This window comes from Mus pahari, chromosome 1, assembly GCF_900095145.1.
Source record: "Mus pahari chromosome 1, PAHARI_EIJ_v1.1, whole genome shotgun sequence".
In the NCBI taxonomy this organism is placed as follows: Eukaryota; Metazoa; Chordata; class Mammalia; order Rodentia; family Muridae; genus Mus; species Mus pahari.
Window position 1 is genome coordinate 118,318,379 of NC_034590.1, and position 20,210 is coordinate 118,338,588.

General features: G+C 54.0%; 1 protein-coding gene across 2 annotated transcripts in view; it reads left to right on the top strand.

Moving 5' to 3' along the window:
* The first annotated feature begins 1,246 nt into the window (after positions 1-1,246).
* Positions 1,247-20,210, top strand: part of Macrod1 (mono-ADP ribosylhydrolase 1) — a 141,371-nt gene continuing 122,407 nt past the window's right edge. The window contains exons 1-3 of one of the 2 annotated variants that reach the window (XM_021208585.2): positions 1,247-1,656; positions 10,256-10,357; positions 10,857-10,973. In XM_021208585.2, coding sequence (XP_021064244.1) covers positions 1,365-1,656; positions 10,256-10,357; positions 10,857-10,973 — 511 coding nt within the window. In that variant the 5' untranslated portion in view covers positions 1,247-1,364. The remainder of the gene's footprint in view (positions 1,657-10,255; positions 10,358-10,856; positions 10,974-20,210) is intronic. The other variant, XM_029534753.1, reaches the window with a different exon arrangement.

The following is a 20,210-nucleotide window of genomic DNA, read 5'->3' on the forward strand; positions in this document are numbered from 1 at the left end:
AAAAAAAAAAAAAGAAAGAAAGAAAGAAAGAAAGAAAAGTAGGGTCTCAAAAAAAAAAAAAAAGAAAAGAAAAGAAAAGAAAAAAAAGAAAAGTAGGGTCTCACTGGGTAGCTCTGGCAACCAGCTCTCAGGTAGGCCAGGCTGGTGTGGAACTGAATATGAAGTAGTGGCTAACCTGGAACTCCTCATCCTGACTCCCCTCTGACTCTGGAATGTTAGGGTTCCAGGCATATGTCATTAAGGAATAGGAGAAAAAGATTAGCCGGGCAGTGGTGGCACATGCCTTTAATCCCAGCACTTGGGAGGCAGAGGCAAGAGGATTTCTGAGCTCTGAGGCCAGCCTGGTCTACAGAGTGAGTTCCAGGACAGCCAGGGCTACACTGAGAAACTCTGCCTCGAAAAAACAGACAAAAGAAAAAAAAAAAAGAAAGAAAGAAAAAGAAAAAAAAAATCCTTCTTAGGTTACCAGAGTGTTCCTATACACCCAGATTTATAGATTCATATTCTCTCTCCCTCTCCCTCTCCCCCTCCCCCTCCCTCTCCTCCTCCCCCTCCCCCTCCCTCCCTCCCTTTCTTTTTTATAGTGACTGTTAGATGACTGAGACAGGGTCATGCTATGTGGCTGCCTTGTAAGTCAGGCTGACCCTAAACTTTCCTAAGATCCTCCAGCGTCACTCTCCAGAATGCTGGATTGTAAGTATGCCTTACCATGCAGGTTTGACACCTAGGTTTCTTCCTTTCAAATCTCACAAATGTCTTGCGGGCTACTGTGGAATTCAGTAGGCGTTGCTTGGCCCTTGGAGCTTAAGGGAGGTCGAGCTCTTCTGGCCAGCCCGGAGAAGTCGCCCTACCCTGACACGTAGGTCCGCGGCACCTACCACCCCCGCCCCACCTTGGCAGGCTGGAACCTGCAGCTGCTGTGGATCAGACGCAGAGCTGGGTGATGCGTAGGCTCCAACACAAGCCCAGGTCTATGTCTACAAAACACGCGATAGGGACAGAGTTGACTTTTGAGCCACCGCAACTAGGCGGGAAGACCCAGAAGTCCTCTTGGCGGAAAGACCCACGCACGGAGTGCCTTGCCGAATCACCGAGCTTCCGAAGGTTGGCTGCAGCCACACTCGGGAGGACACAGACAGGCTGGGTGCGCACGTGTGTGTTACCAGAGAGTGAGCGCAGTGGGCCCGGGCGAAACTACAAGTTCCAGGGTGCCCAGCGGCGCGCCGCCCGCGGTCTCTAAGCAGGTCGCCACGGGTTGGCACGCGCCACTCTCGTCCCAGAGTAAATAAGGGACCGAGCGCGACTCTCCGGAGCACCGTAAATAGAGTCCGAGTGGGCGGGGAGCCGCCCGGCACCGCCTGCTCATGTCGCTGCAGAGCCAAGTGTCCGGCCGCCTGGCACAGCTGCGCGCGGCGGGGCAGCTGCTGGTCTCCCTGCGCCCCTGGCCCAGCCGCTCGGCGGGTGGCCCGCGGCCCCGTGGCAGTGCGTGCGGTCCCCTGGTAGCGCTGGGCGAGCACGGCTACTGCGCGTGGCTCTCGGCGGGAGTTGGGGCGTGGGGGGCGGCGGGGCGTGGAGCCTGGGTGCGCACCTGGGCCCCCCTGGCCATGGCCGCGAAGGTGGACCTGAGCACCTCCACCGACTGGAAGGAGGCCAAATGTAAGTGTGAGCGCAGGGCGTGGGTCTCCCGGCCGAAAGGCACTCCACGAGTACCTGAGACACTTGGGAACCCCCTCAGTCCACATCCATGCCCAGCTCCTACACCAGGTTACCCCTTGACTAAAGGAGTGGGGAAGGCGGCCTTACTTCAGCAATAGTCCCAGGCAGTCCACCCCCCTCCCCGCCCCGAGATCCTCTGGGACCTGCCACCTTCCTCCACGCATGCACAGGAGGGAAACTGAGGCTTAGGGCCAGAGTTCACTTCCCCAAGGTCAGGCTGGGAGTGTGCAAAGGCAAAGTGTGGAAGCTTGGCCTATCAGGTAGGGTCAGATAGCCCCAAGAATGGAAGCTCGGGTGTCGGCCTATCTGAGAGTATGGTAGGTGCCCGTTTTGCCCTCCTGCTTGCTGGCTTCTGGCCCCTTGCCAGCACTTTGCCCCTTCTGGAGGGACTGGGATCATAGAACTTGGAGAGCAGGCTGACACCGGGCGTGGGCTTGTGAGAATCACTGACTCCCTCAGAAATGAAAGTATTTCTCCTCCTGGACGGGCATGCCGGGAAGGGGCCACGGGTCCCGGACGACCTGGTCGCTAGCTGGAATGCAAAGTGCAGAGCCCCAAATAGCCCTGAGTGGCAGTCCAGCTGCCCCTGCTTTTCAGCGCCAGTGCTTCCCTTATTATTCCGGGCGGATCCTCCTCCCGATGAGCGGCTAAGGCCATTGGCTGGGCTGCTAGTGGGCGTGACCATGGGGGCTGGGCCACCTGGGTCAAGCAGGGTTGAAGGTAACCTCAGATTGGTTCCTTCTTAGAAAAGAGAGCTCCCGCTTGTTGCAAGTCTGCCCAGGATCCTAAAGCACTTGACAGTCCTCTTTGGGAACAATCAGAACTTGCCACTCCCTCAACCTTGGCCGGGAGTTGCGGGGCTAGTCTAGAATTCCAGCAGAGGGAGTTAGTGTTCCTCCTTAGAGTCCTGCTTATCCGTGGAGAGCAGCAACCCAGGGAGAGGGGCAGAGTTGGGGCAGTACCACACCTAGTGTACGGTCTGCCTCTGTTTCTACATCCCAGCCCTTCTCCCCTTGGCTCCCCTTTCCTTGGTGACCCTGAAAACCAGCCTGACCCGGGAAAGCTGATGGGACCTGAGGCTCCTCAGCTGCTGGACTGATGCTGTTTTGTCCCCTTTATGCCAAGCTGGGTCTGTGTGAGTCAGGTGCGCTGGTCCGCGAGCCTCTGGAGAGTCTGACCTTTGCTTGCCATTTCCGCCGGGTTTATTGGGATTAGAGATGCCAGTGTACTGCGGCTGGGTTTTAGGCTTTTGCATGGGTTCTGGGGATCAAATTCCGTTTACCTACCCACTAACCCATCTATCACCTTGGCCCTCATTCAGTAAACTTTTACCTCATGCCCTATTGGGACCAGCGCTGTAGGGTCCAGCAGTGAGTGGCCAGGCAACAGTTTGTCTAGTGGAGAAACACTATGGCGACATAGTCCTCGATGCACTCTGAAGAGCTGGGAAGGTCAGGTGGCCCATCAGGGACCTGAGGTAAAGCAACCAGCTGGGGAAGGGCATTCCAGGTTCTGGAGATAGATTTTCTAGATTTGGAGGAGGTGGTCCCAATGTGAGCAAATGCAGTCCCAAGGCAGTGGTGACAGGGCCTGGGTCACCGGTGAGACAAGGCCTCTCGAGTTTCAGTTACCCAGTGTGTGGAAGCGGGTACGCCAAACCTCCACGACCTGGGACAGAAGGCTCTGGGCATGGAAATGTGGGGTGGTCTGGTCTAAATCTTCCTTTGATTTGTTTGTTTTTGATTTTTTTTTTTTTTTGAGAGAGTCTCTATATAGTCCTGGATGTCCTGGACCTTGTTATGTAGGCCAGACCAAGCTGACCTCAAACTCAGAGATCTCCTCAGAGAGTTTGGTTTTTGTAAAGAGAGGGGAGGACAGAGAGAAAGGGGGGACAGAGAGAGGGAGGGAGGGAGGGAGGAGAGAGAGAGAGAGAGAGAGAAGGGTTGGTGCAACACACTTTTTTTTTTTTTTTTTTTTTTTGGTGCAACACACTTATAATCCCAGCACTTGACTTGCTTGGGAGAAGCAGGCAGACCTCTATAAATTCCAGGTTGATCTGGTCTACAAAGTGAGTTCTAGGCCAGCCAGGGCTACACAGCGAGAGACCCTGTGTCTAAAAACCAAACAATAATGAAAGTTGTCCTCTGTAGCCCAGGCTGGCCTGGAGCTCGCTCTGTCATCCACAGGGGCACACTATGACAGTTTATGACAGTTTATACTCCTTTACCTCTGTGAAGATTCCACCTTAGTGTCCCACAGTTTGGATAGCCATTCTTCTGCAGATGGGCCTTTGGGTTCCCTGTGCATTCCGTTACTCAGACCAGACCATCCTGATACATCTCTAATGGACATGTGTGCTCAGGGATGTGTCTAGATGCTTGCTTTCCTGGGGGATTTTCTGTCAAAGATTGGCCCACTGACTCACAGGAGACTGATGTGTAGGCAGTTTAGGGTGAAAAAATATAATATCAGGGGGTGCAAAAACTCCGGGGCCTCCTCACCCTCCAGGAAAACCACGGTACAATCCTGAGGTTGCTCAGTGGCACACTTTCATCCAGAACAGCTGCATGTCATTTTTGCTTGTCGGTGACCACACTAATCCCATGTAAGGGAAGGAAGAAGAAGGAAGATTTATTTTGACTCATGGTTGCAGGAGATCCCCGTGCACAAGGCACAGGGATGTAGCTCAGGTCATGGTGGTACATATCATCTGTGTTCCTTGCACTCTGAAGTGGAGGCAGGAGGATTGCTGTGAGATGGAGACTGGTGTAGGCTATACAGCAAGGACCTTGCTACCTGGCAAGATTCTGTCTCAAAGGGAAAGTAGGACTGTGGTGGCTGGAGGGAGTGACATTGAGAGGCCTAGAGCGAGGCAAGACTGAGGCCCAAGACCTGACCTATAGTGATCAGCTCCTGCCAGCCAACCCCCACCTCTGGACCTGAGCCTGTGGGGGTGCTCAGATTCAAAGCATCATCTCAGGCAGCCGGAGGCAGGCTGCAGGCTGCAGGCTGCACACAGACCGCAGGAGGGTAGGTGAGAGGTAGGAGGGCAAGCATCAGTGCTTTGGAAAGACTCTGCCCCCCAGCAGAATCTCCTAATGGGGTGTTGTTCTGTATTTGATCTGCGCCGTGTCCATTGCCTGCTGCAGTCCAGCTGGAGAGGCCTTGCCCAGGGCTCAGCTCCTTCTTTACCGCCATGTTGGCTGCTTGCTTCTCTGGATTAGTTCATCTTCCGCATCAGGACAGCCACCAGGCTGGATCCCCTCATCAGGAGACATGTAGGTCTTTTGTTGTTTTGTTTTTGAGACAGTGTCTCCTGTAGCCTAGGCTGACCTCTAACTCTCTACATAATGGGGGATGGCTTGGAATTTCTGATCCTCCCGCCTATACATCATTCCAAATGCTGAGATTACAGGTGTCATCCACCATGCCTGGTTTGTATGATCCTGAGGATCAAACCAGGTGTGGAGCCACGAAGCTTTGTTGGGGCAGATTTCTGCCAGATCTGGTGTCCTCACTGGTTAATTAATCTAATCCCCTTGGTTCTTGGGTGCCACAGTGCCCTCCCTCCAAGTAGGACCTATTTAGAAGACTGGAAATAGGGGATGTGGTTTAGAGCCCTGATTGCTCTTTTAAAGGATCTTGTTTCAATTTTTAGCACCAACCCAGAGCCTCACAATCACCCCTAATTCTCCAGTTCCACAGAACTAATGCTCTCTTCTGGCCTCTGAAGGCACCAGGCATGCTGGTAGTGCACATACGTACATGCAGGCCAAACATTCATACAATACAATACAATACAATACAATACAATACAACACATCTAAAAAACAGCTGGGCATGATGGTGCACGCCTTTAATCCCAGCACTCGGGAGGTAGAGGCAGGCGAATTTCTGAGTTCCAGGCCAGCCTGGTCTACAGAGTGAGTTCCAGGACAGCCAGGGCTACACAGAGAAACCCTGTCTCAAAAAAAACAAAAACAAAAACAAAAAACAAAACCCTAAAAAACAATTACCTAAAAGGAAGACGGTGCTGGGCAGTGATGTATGCTTTAATTCCAGCACTCTGGAGGGAGATCTCTGATCTCTGTGAGTTCAAGGCCAGCCTGGTCTACAGAACGAGTTCCAGGACAGCCAGGGCTACACAGAGAAACCCAGTCTCAAACAAGACAAAACAAAACAAAACAAAACACCACACACAAAAGACTGAGCTATTCACAAGGAAAGGCACTTGGCATGAGGGGACTTAGCCAGGGCTATCAGGAACATCTAGGGCCTCTGTTCTAGCCTTGACTTCTTGTCTCATGCTGGGCCAGAACTGCATACTGAAAAGAGAAGGAACGTTGGTGTATCAGAATCCAGCAAGCCCCGGGTCACTGATGCATGCTCCCTGGGTCTCTATTTCCTTATCTATGAAATGGGACCAATAGCTCCTGCTTCTGTGCTGGGGTCCCATTAGAGTGCCACCTACAGAGCGCCCGCCCCCTTGCTCATCTCTTCCCAGGCTCCAGTGTGCTCTGTGTTGGACTCTGACAGAGGACCTGCACTCTCGATGGGAGCTTATGGGATGATCCCAATGCTTCCCCTGCAAATCCTGCCACAGGGGCCAGGACACCTTGAGGACCTGAGGAGCCTCATCTCAGCATCTCTGATGGAGCTGTTGAGCCAGCATACGCAGGCACACCTGAGAGTTAGGGGTGAGGGCATCTCTCCCATGTTAGGAGGCAGCCTTGGCCCACCCCACTGTGTGTGTGGAGGCAGGTCCAGAGCTGCAGTGGGCTTCACACTCTGTTCTCCACTGCTTGTGCCATAGGCTCGGATGAGTCGCTGCTCCCAGGTGATTAATGCCACAGAAGCCACACACTACTGTGTTCAGGTGCACAACCTTATCAGCTGTGCCCACCTGGTGTTCTGCAGACTCAGCCCTCCCGCCCCCCCCCGTCCCCCGCTGCCCAGCCCGTCTCATCTCTCTGAACAGCGTCTTGCAAAGTGCCATAAAGATACTTCTTAAAACACATCATTGAATTCCCGTTTGCCTGGCACGCTTTATGGCTCTGGCAGAGTTTGCTTCCTCCTGCCCAGCTTTCATGCCCACGAGCTCTGGAAGCTTAGTCTGGGGTCAGGCTTCCCCATCAAAATTTACTGCGAACATCTTTTTACAACACCTGTCTCAGTGAGCCGTGAAATACTCTTCGCCTCTTCAAAAATGAAAGAAAATGAAAATGCATGTTTTACATCTTTTATAAAAAAAAAAAATAAAACCCACTTGTGCTTTAAGTTTGCATCTGACTTGATGGGAGGAGGTGGGCAGTGATTCCTGTGTGTGGCAGCGCAGGCCTGGGAGGTGGCCCTGAAAGATGGGGCTGAGCTGAAGAACAAGTGCACAGGCCTTGGGGCAGAGAAGCACCTCAGGCAGCTGTGTAGTACCCAACACCCCAGGAGCCTGCGGAGGCCAGGACCATGTTTGGAGATGGGGACACAGTACTGGTGTGCTGGCCTTTTCTTTGTGTCTAATGTCCTGATCTTTCTGCCTCTATCTGACAAATGCTGGGATAAGAATTGTGTGCCACCACACCTGGCTCATGTTGGCTTTTTGAAGTTGTGTATGTAGGGATGGGCGTTGACGGGGATGGACTGACAGATGTCTCCGAGACTGGTGTGGTGGTTGGTGGCTGAGACAGGGTGCAGTTTCTGGGAAACAGTGCTCTGTTTGGACTCCATTGAGCAAGTGGGCCTTGTGAACTGTGGCCATTCAAACCAGGCTACCAAGGTCATGGAGAAGGACAGGTCCATCCCAGGGCTGGCTCATTCTGCCTCTCTTCTAAAGGGGTGTCATCTGTCAGATGTGTCTGCTAGGGGTCTAGGTGTCCTTGGGCAGTGGAACTCATATGTGATGCCAGGGTTGGTTCCAGTCTGACCACTTCAGCGGTGCCAGTAGCTGGTCTACCGTGGCCGGCAAGCCATAGGCTCAGCGTCACCATAGCTTCCTGGTGCCAGCTCCAGGTCAGGCCAGCTGGAAGCACTCACACTTGATTGTGCCAAGGTTCAGGGTGTCTTTGGTCATGATAGCACACGATAACTTCTCTGTTGAGCTAAATAATTGCTGAAGCTCCACCTGCCCTGCTCTCCACCTGAGAAAGGCTTTCTCCCCCCGGGTCTTGCGCTGTTAGGCACCCCTCCCCAAGAGGAGCTTGTGATGCTACAAGGGGTCACCCTGCAACCCTGACTTCTTTTTCTAAAGCTGTAACTGGTGATTGAACCTAGGACTCACGCATGCTAGCTAAGCACATTACCAGTGTTCTCAGCGCACACACAGGGTCTTGGTCATGGACCTTCAGCATCTTGGTAGATCGTGTCTCTGAACTAGAGAAGGAAACTGAGGCTCAGACTTGCCCTTGAGTATATTGGGAGCCAGAGGGGAATGAAAGCAGCATGTGGCTCTTCTCTGCCCCTCTGTGTCCCACCTTCCCTCTCTGCCCAGGCTGCTCTGGCTTCCCTCCACATCACCCCTGGATGCTGCCTCTTACCTTATTCTGTACAGGCAGGTCCTACCTGGATGACTGATTACTCAGCCCTCAGGTCTCAGCTCTTCACTGAGGCACCCATGGGCCCTCACACACGCGGTGCACTGTGCTGGTGGTGAACGAGGACCTTATTAGCCAAGGTCCAGGAAGGAATGTACGTGAGCCAAGACAGACTCTCAAGATTCACGGTGGGAAGCAGAGAAGGACATGGAGAGGGTGGGCTGGAGAGATGGCTCGGCGGGTAAGAGCACTGACCACTCTTCTGAAGGTCCTGAGTTCAAATTCCAGCAACCACATGGTGGCTCACAACCACCCATAATGAGATCTGACGCCCCCTTATGGTGCGTCTGAAGACAGCTATACTGTACTTATTTATAATAATAAATATATCTTTGGGCCAGAGTGAGCAGGGACTGAGTAAGCAGGTTGACCAGAGCGAGCAGAGGTCCTAAATTCAATTCACAACAACCACATGAAGGCTCACAACCATCTGTACAGCTGCAGTGTACTCATATACATAAAATAAATAAATAAGCCTTTAAAAAACAAAGGAAATGGAAAGGGTAATGAGAAGGGGACTTGAGTGGCACTTGGGAGGCAGAGGCAGGCGGATTTCTGAGTTCGAGGCCAGCCTGGTCTACAGAGTGAGTTCCAGGACAGCCAGGGCTACATAGAGAGAAACCCTGTCTCAAAAACCAAAAAAAAAAAAAAAAAAAGAGAGAGAGAGAGAGAGAAGGGGACTTGAAAGAAAACTGTCATTCCAGGTAGAGCAGATGCAAAGGCCGGAGGCAGGGAATCACCAGGGTATCGAGGAACAGGTTGGTAAATCACTAGGTCGGTGGGTGTGGGTGTAGTTAGGAGGTTAGGCTTGGAAACGGGGTGTGTGTATTACAAGGGTCAGCTTGGGTCAGGTCATGCTCAGGATGGAGCCGAGTCTCACCTACAGGAGGGCTGGAACCTAGGGCTTTGTGTAAGCATCCTACCTGCTGGTCTACATTCCCAGACTCAACTCCTACCTGTGTTCTGATGCCATTTGGGTTCATTCATGTGACTTCTGCTGTGTGTTGTCCCCTGTCTGGTGATGGTGAGGGCCAGCCACTCCATTCTGGTAGTCTGTGTTTGAGGGACCATGATTGGGCTGAGCCTACGTGTACAGACGGCCTCATGCCAGCAGGGGGAGCCTGTGAGCCATGAGCCTGGACTAAGCGGTTGCTGAGACGCTATCCTGGTGGCAAGGGAAGGTCTGACAGGACAGAGGGACCAATTTGGAACACTCAGAGTCTGTGAGCATGTGGGGGGCCTGAGCCCTTTCTCACCATCTGAGTCCCTGCTGCCTCGTCTATGAAAATGGGAATATTTGCCTACAGGCTACATAGAGCCCCTAGCTGGTGCGGTCAGGACGCTGACACTAAACAACAGGCCTGCCAGAGTCTGTCTTTGAGGATCCTTGTCTCACAGCTAGTGACACTGTGACTGAGAAGGGTCAGAGTATCATCAACCTGCCTGGCTTAGTGTGCTTACAGTTTGCAGTTGTTCTCCAAGGGGCATCTTATTCCCCTACAAATAAGTGAGGCATCTAGGGAGATGTTTAGGTACCAGGAAGTGGTCAGGTTGAATTCTCAACTGGGTTCTTAATGGCTGAGTGAGTCAGTCCCTCAGTCTCCCTGGGCCTCAGTTTCCCTTCTTGAACAAAGCCAGCAGGTCAAAATGTGGAGTCTGGGGCTGGTGAGATGGCTCAGCGGGTAAGAGCACCCGACTGCTCTTCCAAAGGTGCAGAGTTCAAATCCCAGCAACCACATGGTGGCTCACAACCATCCTTAACAAGATCTGACTCCTCTTCTGAAGTGTCTGAAGACAGTTACAGTGTACTTACATATAATAAATAAATAAATCTTTAAAAAAAAAAAAAAAGTGGAGTCTGCCATGACCTGCCCCCCCCCCCATGCAGGAAGCATGGCTGGTAGGATCAGGTTCCCCTTGGACTCTGACCACTCTTGTCTGTGCTGCCCCTGCAGCCTTTCTGAAGGGCCTGAGTGACAAGCAGAGGGAGGAACATTACTTCTGCAAGGACTTCATTAAGCTGAAGAAGATCCCCACGTGGAAGGAGACAGCAAAAGGTATACCCTATTCCCTGGGCACGGTAGCTCCCTCCCCCCTTGCAGAATGACTTGGGAGGATCCAGGAGTACCAACTGAGTGCTCTGTATCCAGGCCCTCTGCACGGGTCACCTCATTTAATTACTCACACTGCCTGAGGCCTTGGTTTGCAGTCCCATGACAGCATTAGGAAGCCAGCTCCAGGCCACATAAGCCATCCACCTTGGTTAACTCAGTTACTGGGAACCAGGGAGTGATGCTGTGATGCATTTGCTTACAGGGGCATGCTGGGGAACTTCTGAGTCCTGAGAGCGCAGGTCTGATGACCCATGACCCCACTCAGGCTCTTATCCCACCTCAGACTATGTATGATACGTATAAAATGGAGTGTATGAAGCCAGGCACGGAGGGCATTTTGGTAATCCCAGCACTTGGGAGGTAGAGGCAGGAAGAAGCCTGGCTCTTCAGAGACTCTTCAGTGAAAGCCTTCTGTGTGACCCCCTCACCCTACCTGTTCCAGGGCTGGCTGTGAAGGTGGAGGACCCCAAGTATAAGAAGGACAAGCAGCTGAACGAGAAAATCTCCCTGTTCCGTGGGGACATCACCAAGCTGGAGGTGGATGCCATTGTCAACGCTGGTGAGTGACTGGCCTGAGTCAGAGGCCTGGGGGGACCACTTCGTCACCTTAGGCCTGGTTGGTGTGCAAAAATGGGTGGGCGCCACCTGGCTCCAGAGAGGCTCCCAGTTGCTAGTGTGGATGGCCTGCTGGCGCCACCGGAGCCCAGCATGGCTGCCACTTGGGCCTCTCTTCTCTTGAAGCCCTGACCTGCCTTCTGGGGGCACCTCCCTCTGCCAAGCTGCCTTGCAGCCCCGAGGCCCATTAGCAGCGGGGAAGGGGGAGAGCTGGCTGGAATGAAGCCACACTTCCCCGCCTGAGAAGAGGCCAGAGCCAACTCTCCTGGTCCTAGGCCAAGGGTGGGGACTGTGGCTGCCTCCCCACCCCCACCAGTCCTGCCTCACTCCACACCTGGCCAGGTGAGGGAGCCCCCAAGGGAAGGGAGAGGAGAGAGGTTCCCTCAGCCCCCTGGCAGCTCTCCAGTGCCTGGGCCGGGAGCTGCTCAGCTTCCTGCACGTGGTCTCTTCTTGCTGGCTTGGCGGTTTATTGTGATGAGCAGAGCGGAGGCAGCTGCTTCTGTGGGGGAGGGGAGAAGGCGGTGTGCGTCTGGCTGAGGTCAAGAGGCTCTGGGAAGGGCTCTGGAGTCATCGGGAACTGGCGTCTGGAGTTAGTAAATCGTGCACGTGTGTTGGAACTTCCTGGAACAAGGTTGGGTCCTTCCCTCTCTCCCTCATACAACCTCCAGGAACTACAGCAGGCAGTAGATCAGGGAGGAACTCCTAGCACAGAGCTTCAACTCACAGGAAAAAGTCCATCACCCTAGCCCCTCCCCTGTGCAACCAGGGCACCCAGCCCCTCCCCTGTGCAGCCCGGGGCACCCCAGCCCCTTCCCTGTGCACCCCAGCCCCTCCCCTGTGCAGCCAGGGCACCCCAGCCCCTCCCCTGTGCAGCCAGGGCACCCAGCCCCTCCCCTGTGTAGCCCAGGGCACCCCAGCCCCTCCCCTGTGCAGCCCAGGGCACCCCAGCCCCTCCCTTGTGCAGCCAGGGCACCCCAGGTGCTTCTAGACCTCCTGTCACCTGGCTTGCTCTGCCATCCTTGAGTCTTGACAAGGGAAGAGGTTCTTCCAGGATCTGGAACTGGATGGAGCCAATGTTGTCCATGCCTCTTTGGCCTCCTTAAGTAACCAGGCACCCAGCAGAGGTGGCTGCTCCCTGGTCCTTTCTGGTTGTGATCTGGGTGGCATTTTCTGGAAGGGTTCTAGGCTGGTGTTTGTAGAGGACCAGCACTGTACTCCCCACTACCGGCACCCCCACCCGCCTGTCTCGGGCACACAAGTGACGGCTGGCATTCAGTGCCAGAGAGAGCCTGGGTTACCTTTGCATTTCTGCTGCCCCATCCGTGTGTCTCCCTGGAGAACCTGACAGGGTGGGTAGGTGGCAGGGAGTTCGACAAATCTATCTGACTGAAGACAGCCTTATCTGGTTTGCACAGGCTGCGCCAGCTCCTCAGGGAGAATGTTGTTACCCACCCCAGAGGTCCTCAGGAAGTCTCTTGGCTCTGTCTTGCCCTGGCACCTGACTCTGCTGGTCACTGCTGAAGGTGTGGGAGGCACCCAGTTGGTTCTACCCCTGTTGAGCTGTAAAATGGACAATGGAAAAAGCAGGCAGCCTGGCTGGTGAACAAGTGTGGGTGCAGGGATCAAAGTGTCAGAGGAACAGGAGAGGGCTCTGGAGACTGGTATATGGGTCCATGGATCTGCCTGTCAGGTCTTTCACTGAAGAGCACTCCAGCACTAGCTGAGCTGGCTGCCCTGGGCAGGCGACCTTCTGGCTGTGCTTCCCCCAGGATGTGGCATCCGGGGAGGTGCACTTGCCAGGCTTCAGTCTCTGCATGATGGGGATGAGGGAGAATGATCTGTCCGATTGTTGGGGACATGAGGTGGGAATGACACTTATTTACCACCTGCATGGGAGCCAAGGGTTCGACACCTGCACTGTGACACCATTAGCATCATGCTGAGTGCCAGCTCAACGAGGCCAAGGACTCATTGCTTCCTGTCGATGACCAGCCGTCCCTCCTCTCGCTCGCCTTAGTGGGCCCAACACCTCTTAGTGTATTCTCTTGAGATCTTTTTCAAGAAAGAGGGTCAGGCAGGATCCAGAATGCTTCCAGAATGGCAAGCAGTAGCTGAAGCAGATGTTGGACATTGGTTTCCCATGCAGAGCCTGCGTCCCCAGTGTTTGATGCGGGTATTGGTCCTGGTCAGAGGAGTCCTCAGTGGCCTGGGTTTCCTCCCCAACCCCCGGGGATCTTTTGGGCCCTGGCTTCACCCTGTCAGCATCGCCCACCAGGGGGCAGCAGAGATCGCGTTTCCGAGGAGCCCATAAATCAGCCTTTATTAGTGAAATAAAAGTCGCAGGCAATGTGGGGCTTTTCAGGGCTGCATAAATCTGCGTCCGAGCCTCGTGAAACCCATATGTGCTTAATTCATATGTAAAGTTTCAAGCAGGAAGAGAATGCGTGTCCATTAAATTCTATTTGACTTGATTATAATCATTAGCCGTGAATAATTGCTTCTCATTGCCGACCGCAGAGCCACCACAATAGGCGAGAGGAGAGAGCAATTATCTCGGGGTGGGAATTTTTAAATTTTTATTTTTGAAGCCAAGGGTAGCATTGGCCTGTGAGCATATGATAGCCTGTGGTGCACAGGGTGGGCTGGGAGTGGCTGGGGCTTGAAGTTCCACCAGGGCTTCCACTATATGTGTGTGTGTGTGTGTGTGTGTGTGTGTGTGTGTGTGTCTGTCTGTCTGTCTGTCTGTCTGTCTATCTGTTTGTCCATCCTCATTTTTTTTTTCCACTTTGTCTGTTTCCAGATGAGGAGGAGTGTCCCCCTGGGCCTCACTCCAGCTTCAAGAATGTGGAGGAGAGGGATGTGGGGGACTCCGAGGGGGCTGTGAGGGGATGGGGAGACTTGGATCTTACTCCTGTGCTGAGAAGTGGGAAGCTAAAGGGAAGAATCTCTAGCTGGGCTGTAGGCATCTCTGTCCCTTGGTACAGGAGTTAGGGAGTGTGTGTAGAGGGGAGGTCCAGTGCCCTCCCCTGCCACCCCTCACCCCCACCCTCGTCTTTCTACTGGCCACCTGGCATTTTGAAGCCCAGGACTGATTTCAATTCTGTTTTAATGGTATGTGTGACGTGACTGGCGCGTGTGAGGTGGTGGGGTGTGATGGCGGACATGTGTGTCTGTGATGCGGATGGATGCTGTGTGGCAGAGGTAGGACATGCGTGTCTGTGATGCAGATGTAAGCTGTGTGGCAGAGGTAGGATGCTTGGGGCAGAGAGAAGGAGGGATGTCTGGCTAGTGAGTGGCAGGGCTTAAGGTCACAGGGGCAAGCCAAACTTACTAAACTTTCCCCACGGCTGCCTCATGGGCTGACGGCCAAGGCCATCAGGGCAGTGCCCGAGAGAGCCCCAAGCTCTTGCCATCTGTGCTGGCTATGGCTCCTGCCCACAAGGGTATGCCACATCCATCTTAATGAAATTGACTGCCACACTGGCTGGCGAGATAAGATGGGGAGCCCCCTGTGGCCATTCAGTCCTCCAGGCATCGGAAAGGCTGGGGCAGTGCTTGTGTCTCTAGCTCTACCTTTGACCCCTGGGACTGTGTCTGGGCTTCTCCACTTGGGGTGGGAGGTGTTGTGAACTTTACAGGGCTTGAGTCTTCTCTCTGCCTCCGGGGATGAATGTATCCTCAACATCATATCTGGTGTTTGTGGGCCCCTGTGCCCGAGATGGCCAAGTCCCAGTTAGGAACACAAAGACCCTCATTCTCAGCCAGCCCCGGGGTCCAGTGGCCCGGCTTTGGCCTTAGAGTCATCTTAGGGCAGAGCATGCATGAATGTCACACTTTGTGCAGAGACACAGCCGTTCTTCTCTTCAGAGCAGTCTCAGTCTACGCATGTGTGTCAGGGCACTGAGGCCTTTGGAGTGGAATTTGGGGAGGGGGGGCTCCTGCCAGCACCTCCCATCCCTCAGGTCCTCATCTGAAAACTGCCATCATCCTGGGCCCCAGCCTGTGTGGGAGTGAAGATGACACATGTTTAGCCCTGACACACAGAGGGCCCCAGTAAATTAGTCCTGGGAAAGTCAGGAGCAAGAGTGGCTAAGTAGAATATAATGTGACACGGCGGCGCCGGGAGGGAGGGTTGAATAAAGTGTGCGTGAAGCCGCAGGGACCAATTAATTCTGCAAGGAGGTGGTAGGGAAGCGAGCGGGTCATGGAGGCCTTTGAGGGGCCTGGGTTCTGGGGCCTGGCCTTAAAGAATGGGTGGGAAGCCATGTCTCACAGGGACAAGCTGGCCTCGCAGGGAGACTTCTAAGCTGCTTATTTATTTAAAATAAGGCTTGAGTGGCACTCAGCTTAAGTCCTGCGGCTTTGATTTGTGAGAGCCTCCCCGCCTCTTACCCCCCTCCCCGCCCCCACACCAAGTCCTTGTTTCATCCCTTCTCGACGCCCTGAAGGGCACTAGATCCTGGTGTGTAAAGAGCAGGCCCTGACTCTGAGCATCTGAGCGGCCACAGAGTGCCCCCGCCCTGCTCTGGCTATCCCCCAGCCCTGCCTCGGCTGGACTGGAGCGGGTGATTTAGAGACCGCCTTGATGGACTAGCAAGCAGGGGGCCGCAGGGACAGCAACTGCCTGGTGGGAAGTGATCTGACGCTAAACTGTCGCCGTAAATCGCTTTATCTGTCACTTCAGATTTAAATGTGTTTGCTGAGGCTTGCCGGGCCGCCGACAGCTAAAAAAAAAAAAAAAAAAAAAGCTCCGCATCAGCATGGGCAGGGGCCTGGGCCGGGGCGGGACCAGACCAGGGCCGTGCTGGCCAGAGCAGAGCTGGGGAGGCCACTGTGGCAGGCCTCTGCATGGCCTGCTTAGCTTAGAACTGCAGGGCCTGAGCCTGGGCTGTTCACCTTCCTCGGCTTCTTTCCTCCTCTTTCCCCTCCTCTCCTCATCTCTCTTCTCTTCCTTCCCTCCTCCCATTTCCCCCTCCTCCACCCCTTGTCAAATTTCCCCTCAGTCTCCACTGCAGCTCAGGTCTTCCTCTTCTCAGGCCTCCCCTCCTCCCCCCAGAGTTCCATTCCTCACAAGCAGCACTTCTCCAGGTCTGGGAGATGGCGTGGATGTGTGTATGGCCGCTCGCCCGCGCTCGGATGAGACAAGCTCTTAATTCCCTGAAGCAGAGGCTGGGCGGACAGTGAGCAGGTGCTTGCTTTGGGGACCACAGTTTGGATTTACTGGCCCCACTCGGCCTGGAGGTAGCTTCCTGCTGTCCAGTTAGCTGTCCTGGGTTCCCAGTTCCAGCCCCCAGTACTTCGAGGACTGCCCATCCAGGGTTGCCTTGACTGGAAGCTGAGGCTTCCAGAGCAAGGAGGGCCTCCATTTTACAGGGTAAGAGACTAGGTCTCTCATGCGATCACAGAAGCAGGTAAGAGTCCCTAAGCCAAGTATGGAGTGGTGGCACAGGCCTTTAATCCCATCCCTCGGGAGGCGGAGGTGGAGGCAGAGGCAGAGGCAGGCTGATCTCCATGGGTTCGAGGCCAGCCTGGACTACACAGTGAAACCCTGTTTCAAAAACAGACAAACAAACAAATCAAAACCCCTTATCTTTGACACTGGGGTTTTAGAGGGATGCAACGCTCGCTGAGGATAGCCTGGTGTGGGAACAACACGGAGCAGGAAGGCCAGTCAGCAGGCCTGAGTCCAGCAGCTACCCTCCCCATGTAAAGAAGCACCGAGTGGCCTGGTGTCTCCAGAAGAGTGTGGCTCATTTCCACAAGGTCGAGCCATGTTATATAAATTCATAAATGATGGATCCCTCCTGAATTATTGAGGCTCCCTCCAGGGCTTACCTCACCGGTGGGCAGGGCTCAGAGGAACCCTGTGAGTTCCTTCTGCCTCCAGATCTTCTGCTAATGTCCCACCGTGGGTCAGGACCCACCTGTCTGCTGTCTACACAGGGAGTCGGGGAGGAGCTCCCACTGTCCTGAGCTCTTGTTGACTTCTGGTGAATAAAAGTGACCCAGTGCTGTTGAGCGCCAGCTCTGGGATCCCTCTCCGATCCAGCACAAGCCCCACCCTGCCTCTCTGAGCCTCAGAGGAGTCTCTTGGTTTCCTAGATATGGACCGTGGTTAACATTCATGGGTCTTTCTTGGGTTTCCTGGCCTGCCTGTGAGCCTCTGGAGGTGAGGAAAGAAACACAAGACTCAGTGTGCCTACATGCACAGTACTTGTAAACCCTGGAGTGGAAGGGGATGAGTAACTAGAGCTCAGGAAGGGATAGCGACCTGCTCAGGGTCACACAGCAGGAGAGCGGCAGAGTAGTAGTGTCTCAAACCCAGGCCCCCTGCCTCCCACCTCTGGGCTGCTATCACTAACTGTCAGAAAATCCTCTTCAGAGGGCTGTGACTTGCCTGGATGGAGTGGTGCCTGGGGTATGTTCTATCCTGGGCTTCCTGACCTTGAGGCCACCTGGCCTCGGCTCCCACACCTGTGCAGCTGCCCGTGTCCCTGATGCTGTCCCAAGCACTGAGCTTATGGGAATGTGTGTGTTTTGAAATTAATGGAGACTATTAAGTTGGCGGAGCATGAAAAGGGCTGGAGCTGCAGCTCTTGGCTCGCTCTCCTGGAATGATCCAGCAGGGACTGGGCACAGACTGCCTGAAAGGATAGACCCTCTGTGTCCCTTCAGAACTAAGGGTCTGGCCTTTTAGTATCAGGAGGCAGACATGGGTGTCTCTCCTTAGTGGGCACCATTCTCTGTCCTTCTTCCCAACACCCTGTCAGTGAAGACAGTAATGCTTCGGGGTATATTGAAATGAATCTTCTCTCCAGATTTTCAGGGTCAGCTCCCACACACTCCAGGTCTGGACCTGGCCTTCCTGGGCAGGACAGAGGACATGCCCCCAAGGAAGCCACATGACTGAAGTGGGTCCTCGGTTACATCCAAGGTCAGAGCTGTCAGAGTAGAAGCCACCTAAGGCCCCCTCTGCAGTCCCTAGGGCTGCCTGCCTCAGAGGCTCACCTTGGAAGTGCCTGTGTTTATTTTTGCAAATCCCCTGTTCTGCTGACACTCCAGGTGGCCACTTTATGGTCCCCTCCTATAGCCCACAGTTAATATCTATCAAAGGGTACAGTTTCTGAGGATGTTGTGCTTAGGCCTGAGCTGGGTATAGGGACCCTGGGATGGGAGAGGGTCAGTCTTAAATGTCCCTTGTGACCCAGCCTTCTCACAACACTGAGTGCCACGGAGGGGTCTGGTTCCTCCACCCTCCTGCAGGCCTTTCCTGCTTCTCCACAGGGGTTTCTGAAGGGAGCTCAGAGGAGAGAATAGACTCCTCCTCCGGCCAGGGTGTCCAGTGTCCTGGAGGGTCCACACTGGAGGGTCCACACTGGAGGATCCACATAAAATACCTAGTGGTATATTGAGGGGGTTCACTTTCTACAGGACACTCCGGGAGATCCCCAGTGGCAAGTGCAAGTCTGGGAACTGTGCATCTGGTCCATGAGGCTGTCCCTGCGGGGTGCTCAGGCTGTTTGTACAGTAGGTCACAGTAAAGACACAGAAGTGCGGGATCTAATGATTCCCCAGAGCTGGGGATGCTAGAGGAGAGGTGGCTGCCCTGTAAGGATGCTAATCTCTTTGTCTGCAGTGGGCAGGTTAGGGAATATGCTAGTTAGGGGCCAGGCGATTGAACTCAGGGCCTCGTGCATGTTAGGCAAGCACTCTACCACCGAACAATACCCCCTACCTCACTTTGTTTTAGTTTTAGTTCGAGACAGAGACTATCAATAAGTTGCCTAGGCTGGCCTTGAACTCACTTTGTAGTGCCTCGAACTTGTGATCTTCCTGTCTCAGCCTTTCTGGGTGCTGGGATTCCAGGCGTGTACAAAAACCATCTTGGAAAAATGCTATTTATATCTGTGTGGAGGGGTCAGGGGAGGACAGCAGGGGAGGATGGGATAGAGCCAGGATGGAGGGTGAATGGGGTTGGGTTGAAGCCCCCCTCCCATGACATCCATAACCATTGCCCCCTCCCAGTGGCAACAAGTGGCTCTAGAATAGCATCTCCACTCACTTCCCCATCCCACCTCCTCCCCTCCTAGACATTGTAATTGCCATCAAAATGAGAGCTTTGGGGTGGCTTGTGGGAGAGAGCACGGGTTGTCAGCTGTCCCCTGCCAGCAGGGCCTGAGACTGTTTGATTATTGCCGCTTGGCTGTATTTCACGTACAGTTTAAACGCCATCAAACACTACATCCCTTTTGAGAAGCGAGGGCTACCTTGCTGTGGATGTTGAAGAGAAACAGGGACATTAAAATCCACGAAGCAAATGGCCTAGAATTGACATTTGCGGCGGTGGGAAGCTCTGCTGCGCCTGTCAGAGAAGCTAAATCCCAACGCTGTCAGGCGGCAGGGAGCTTTCCCCACAAGGCTGGTAGGAAGCAGGTGGGTTTGGTCAGGAGGGGACCAGGAAGAGAGAGCCACGGAGGGAATTCTATGGTCAGTCAGCCCCCTGTCAGTGTCGCTCTGGCCTTGACCTCTGTCTGCTCAGCCTTACCCTCTCCCTAATGGGAGGCAAGAACGCTCTCCTCCTCGAGACAGAGCAGGGTGCTAAGGCCTGTGGCTCTGGGGCCAGGGGTGGGGTGTGGCGTGGTTACATCTGACAGAGCTTTGTTCAGTTTCTGCTGTGGCCTCAGAGGAGTTCTGTGTGCTCCATCAAGGTACAATAACCCTTGAGCCCTGCTTTCTCCATCTGTAGACCCCAGAGAGATAGATGTCCCCTAACAGGGAGACTTCAAGGGTCAAGTGAACTACGCAGGTGCCTGACAGGCAGGCGGTTGGAGCTTGGCGGGGGTAAAGGCCAAGGTCAAGGAAGTGGGTATGGAAGATAGAGTTGGCTTTTTGTGTTAAAAAATATTTATTTATATTTTTTATTTATGTGTAGGTAGGTGTGTGTATCTGTGCTGCTTGTAGGTCACTTGTGTGCAGGTGTCTTGAGAGGTCAGAGAGGAAAAGTGTCAGATCTCTTGGAGTTGGGTTACAAGTTGTATAAAAATGGGTGCTGGGAGCAGAGCTCTGGCCCACTGGAGAGCAGTGCTGGGGCTTGTTCTGTGGACCAGCCTGATCTTGAACTCAGAACTCAGAGATCCACCTGCCTCTGCCTCCTGTGCTGGGATTAAAGGTGCCACCACTG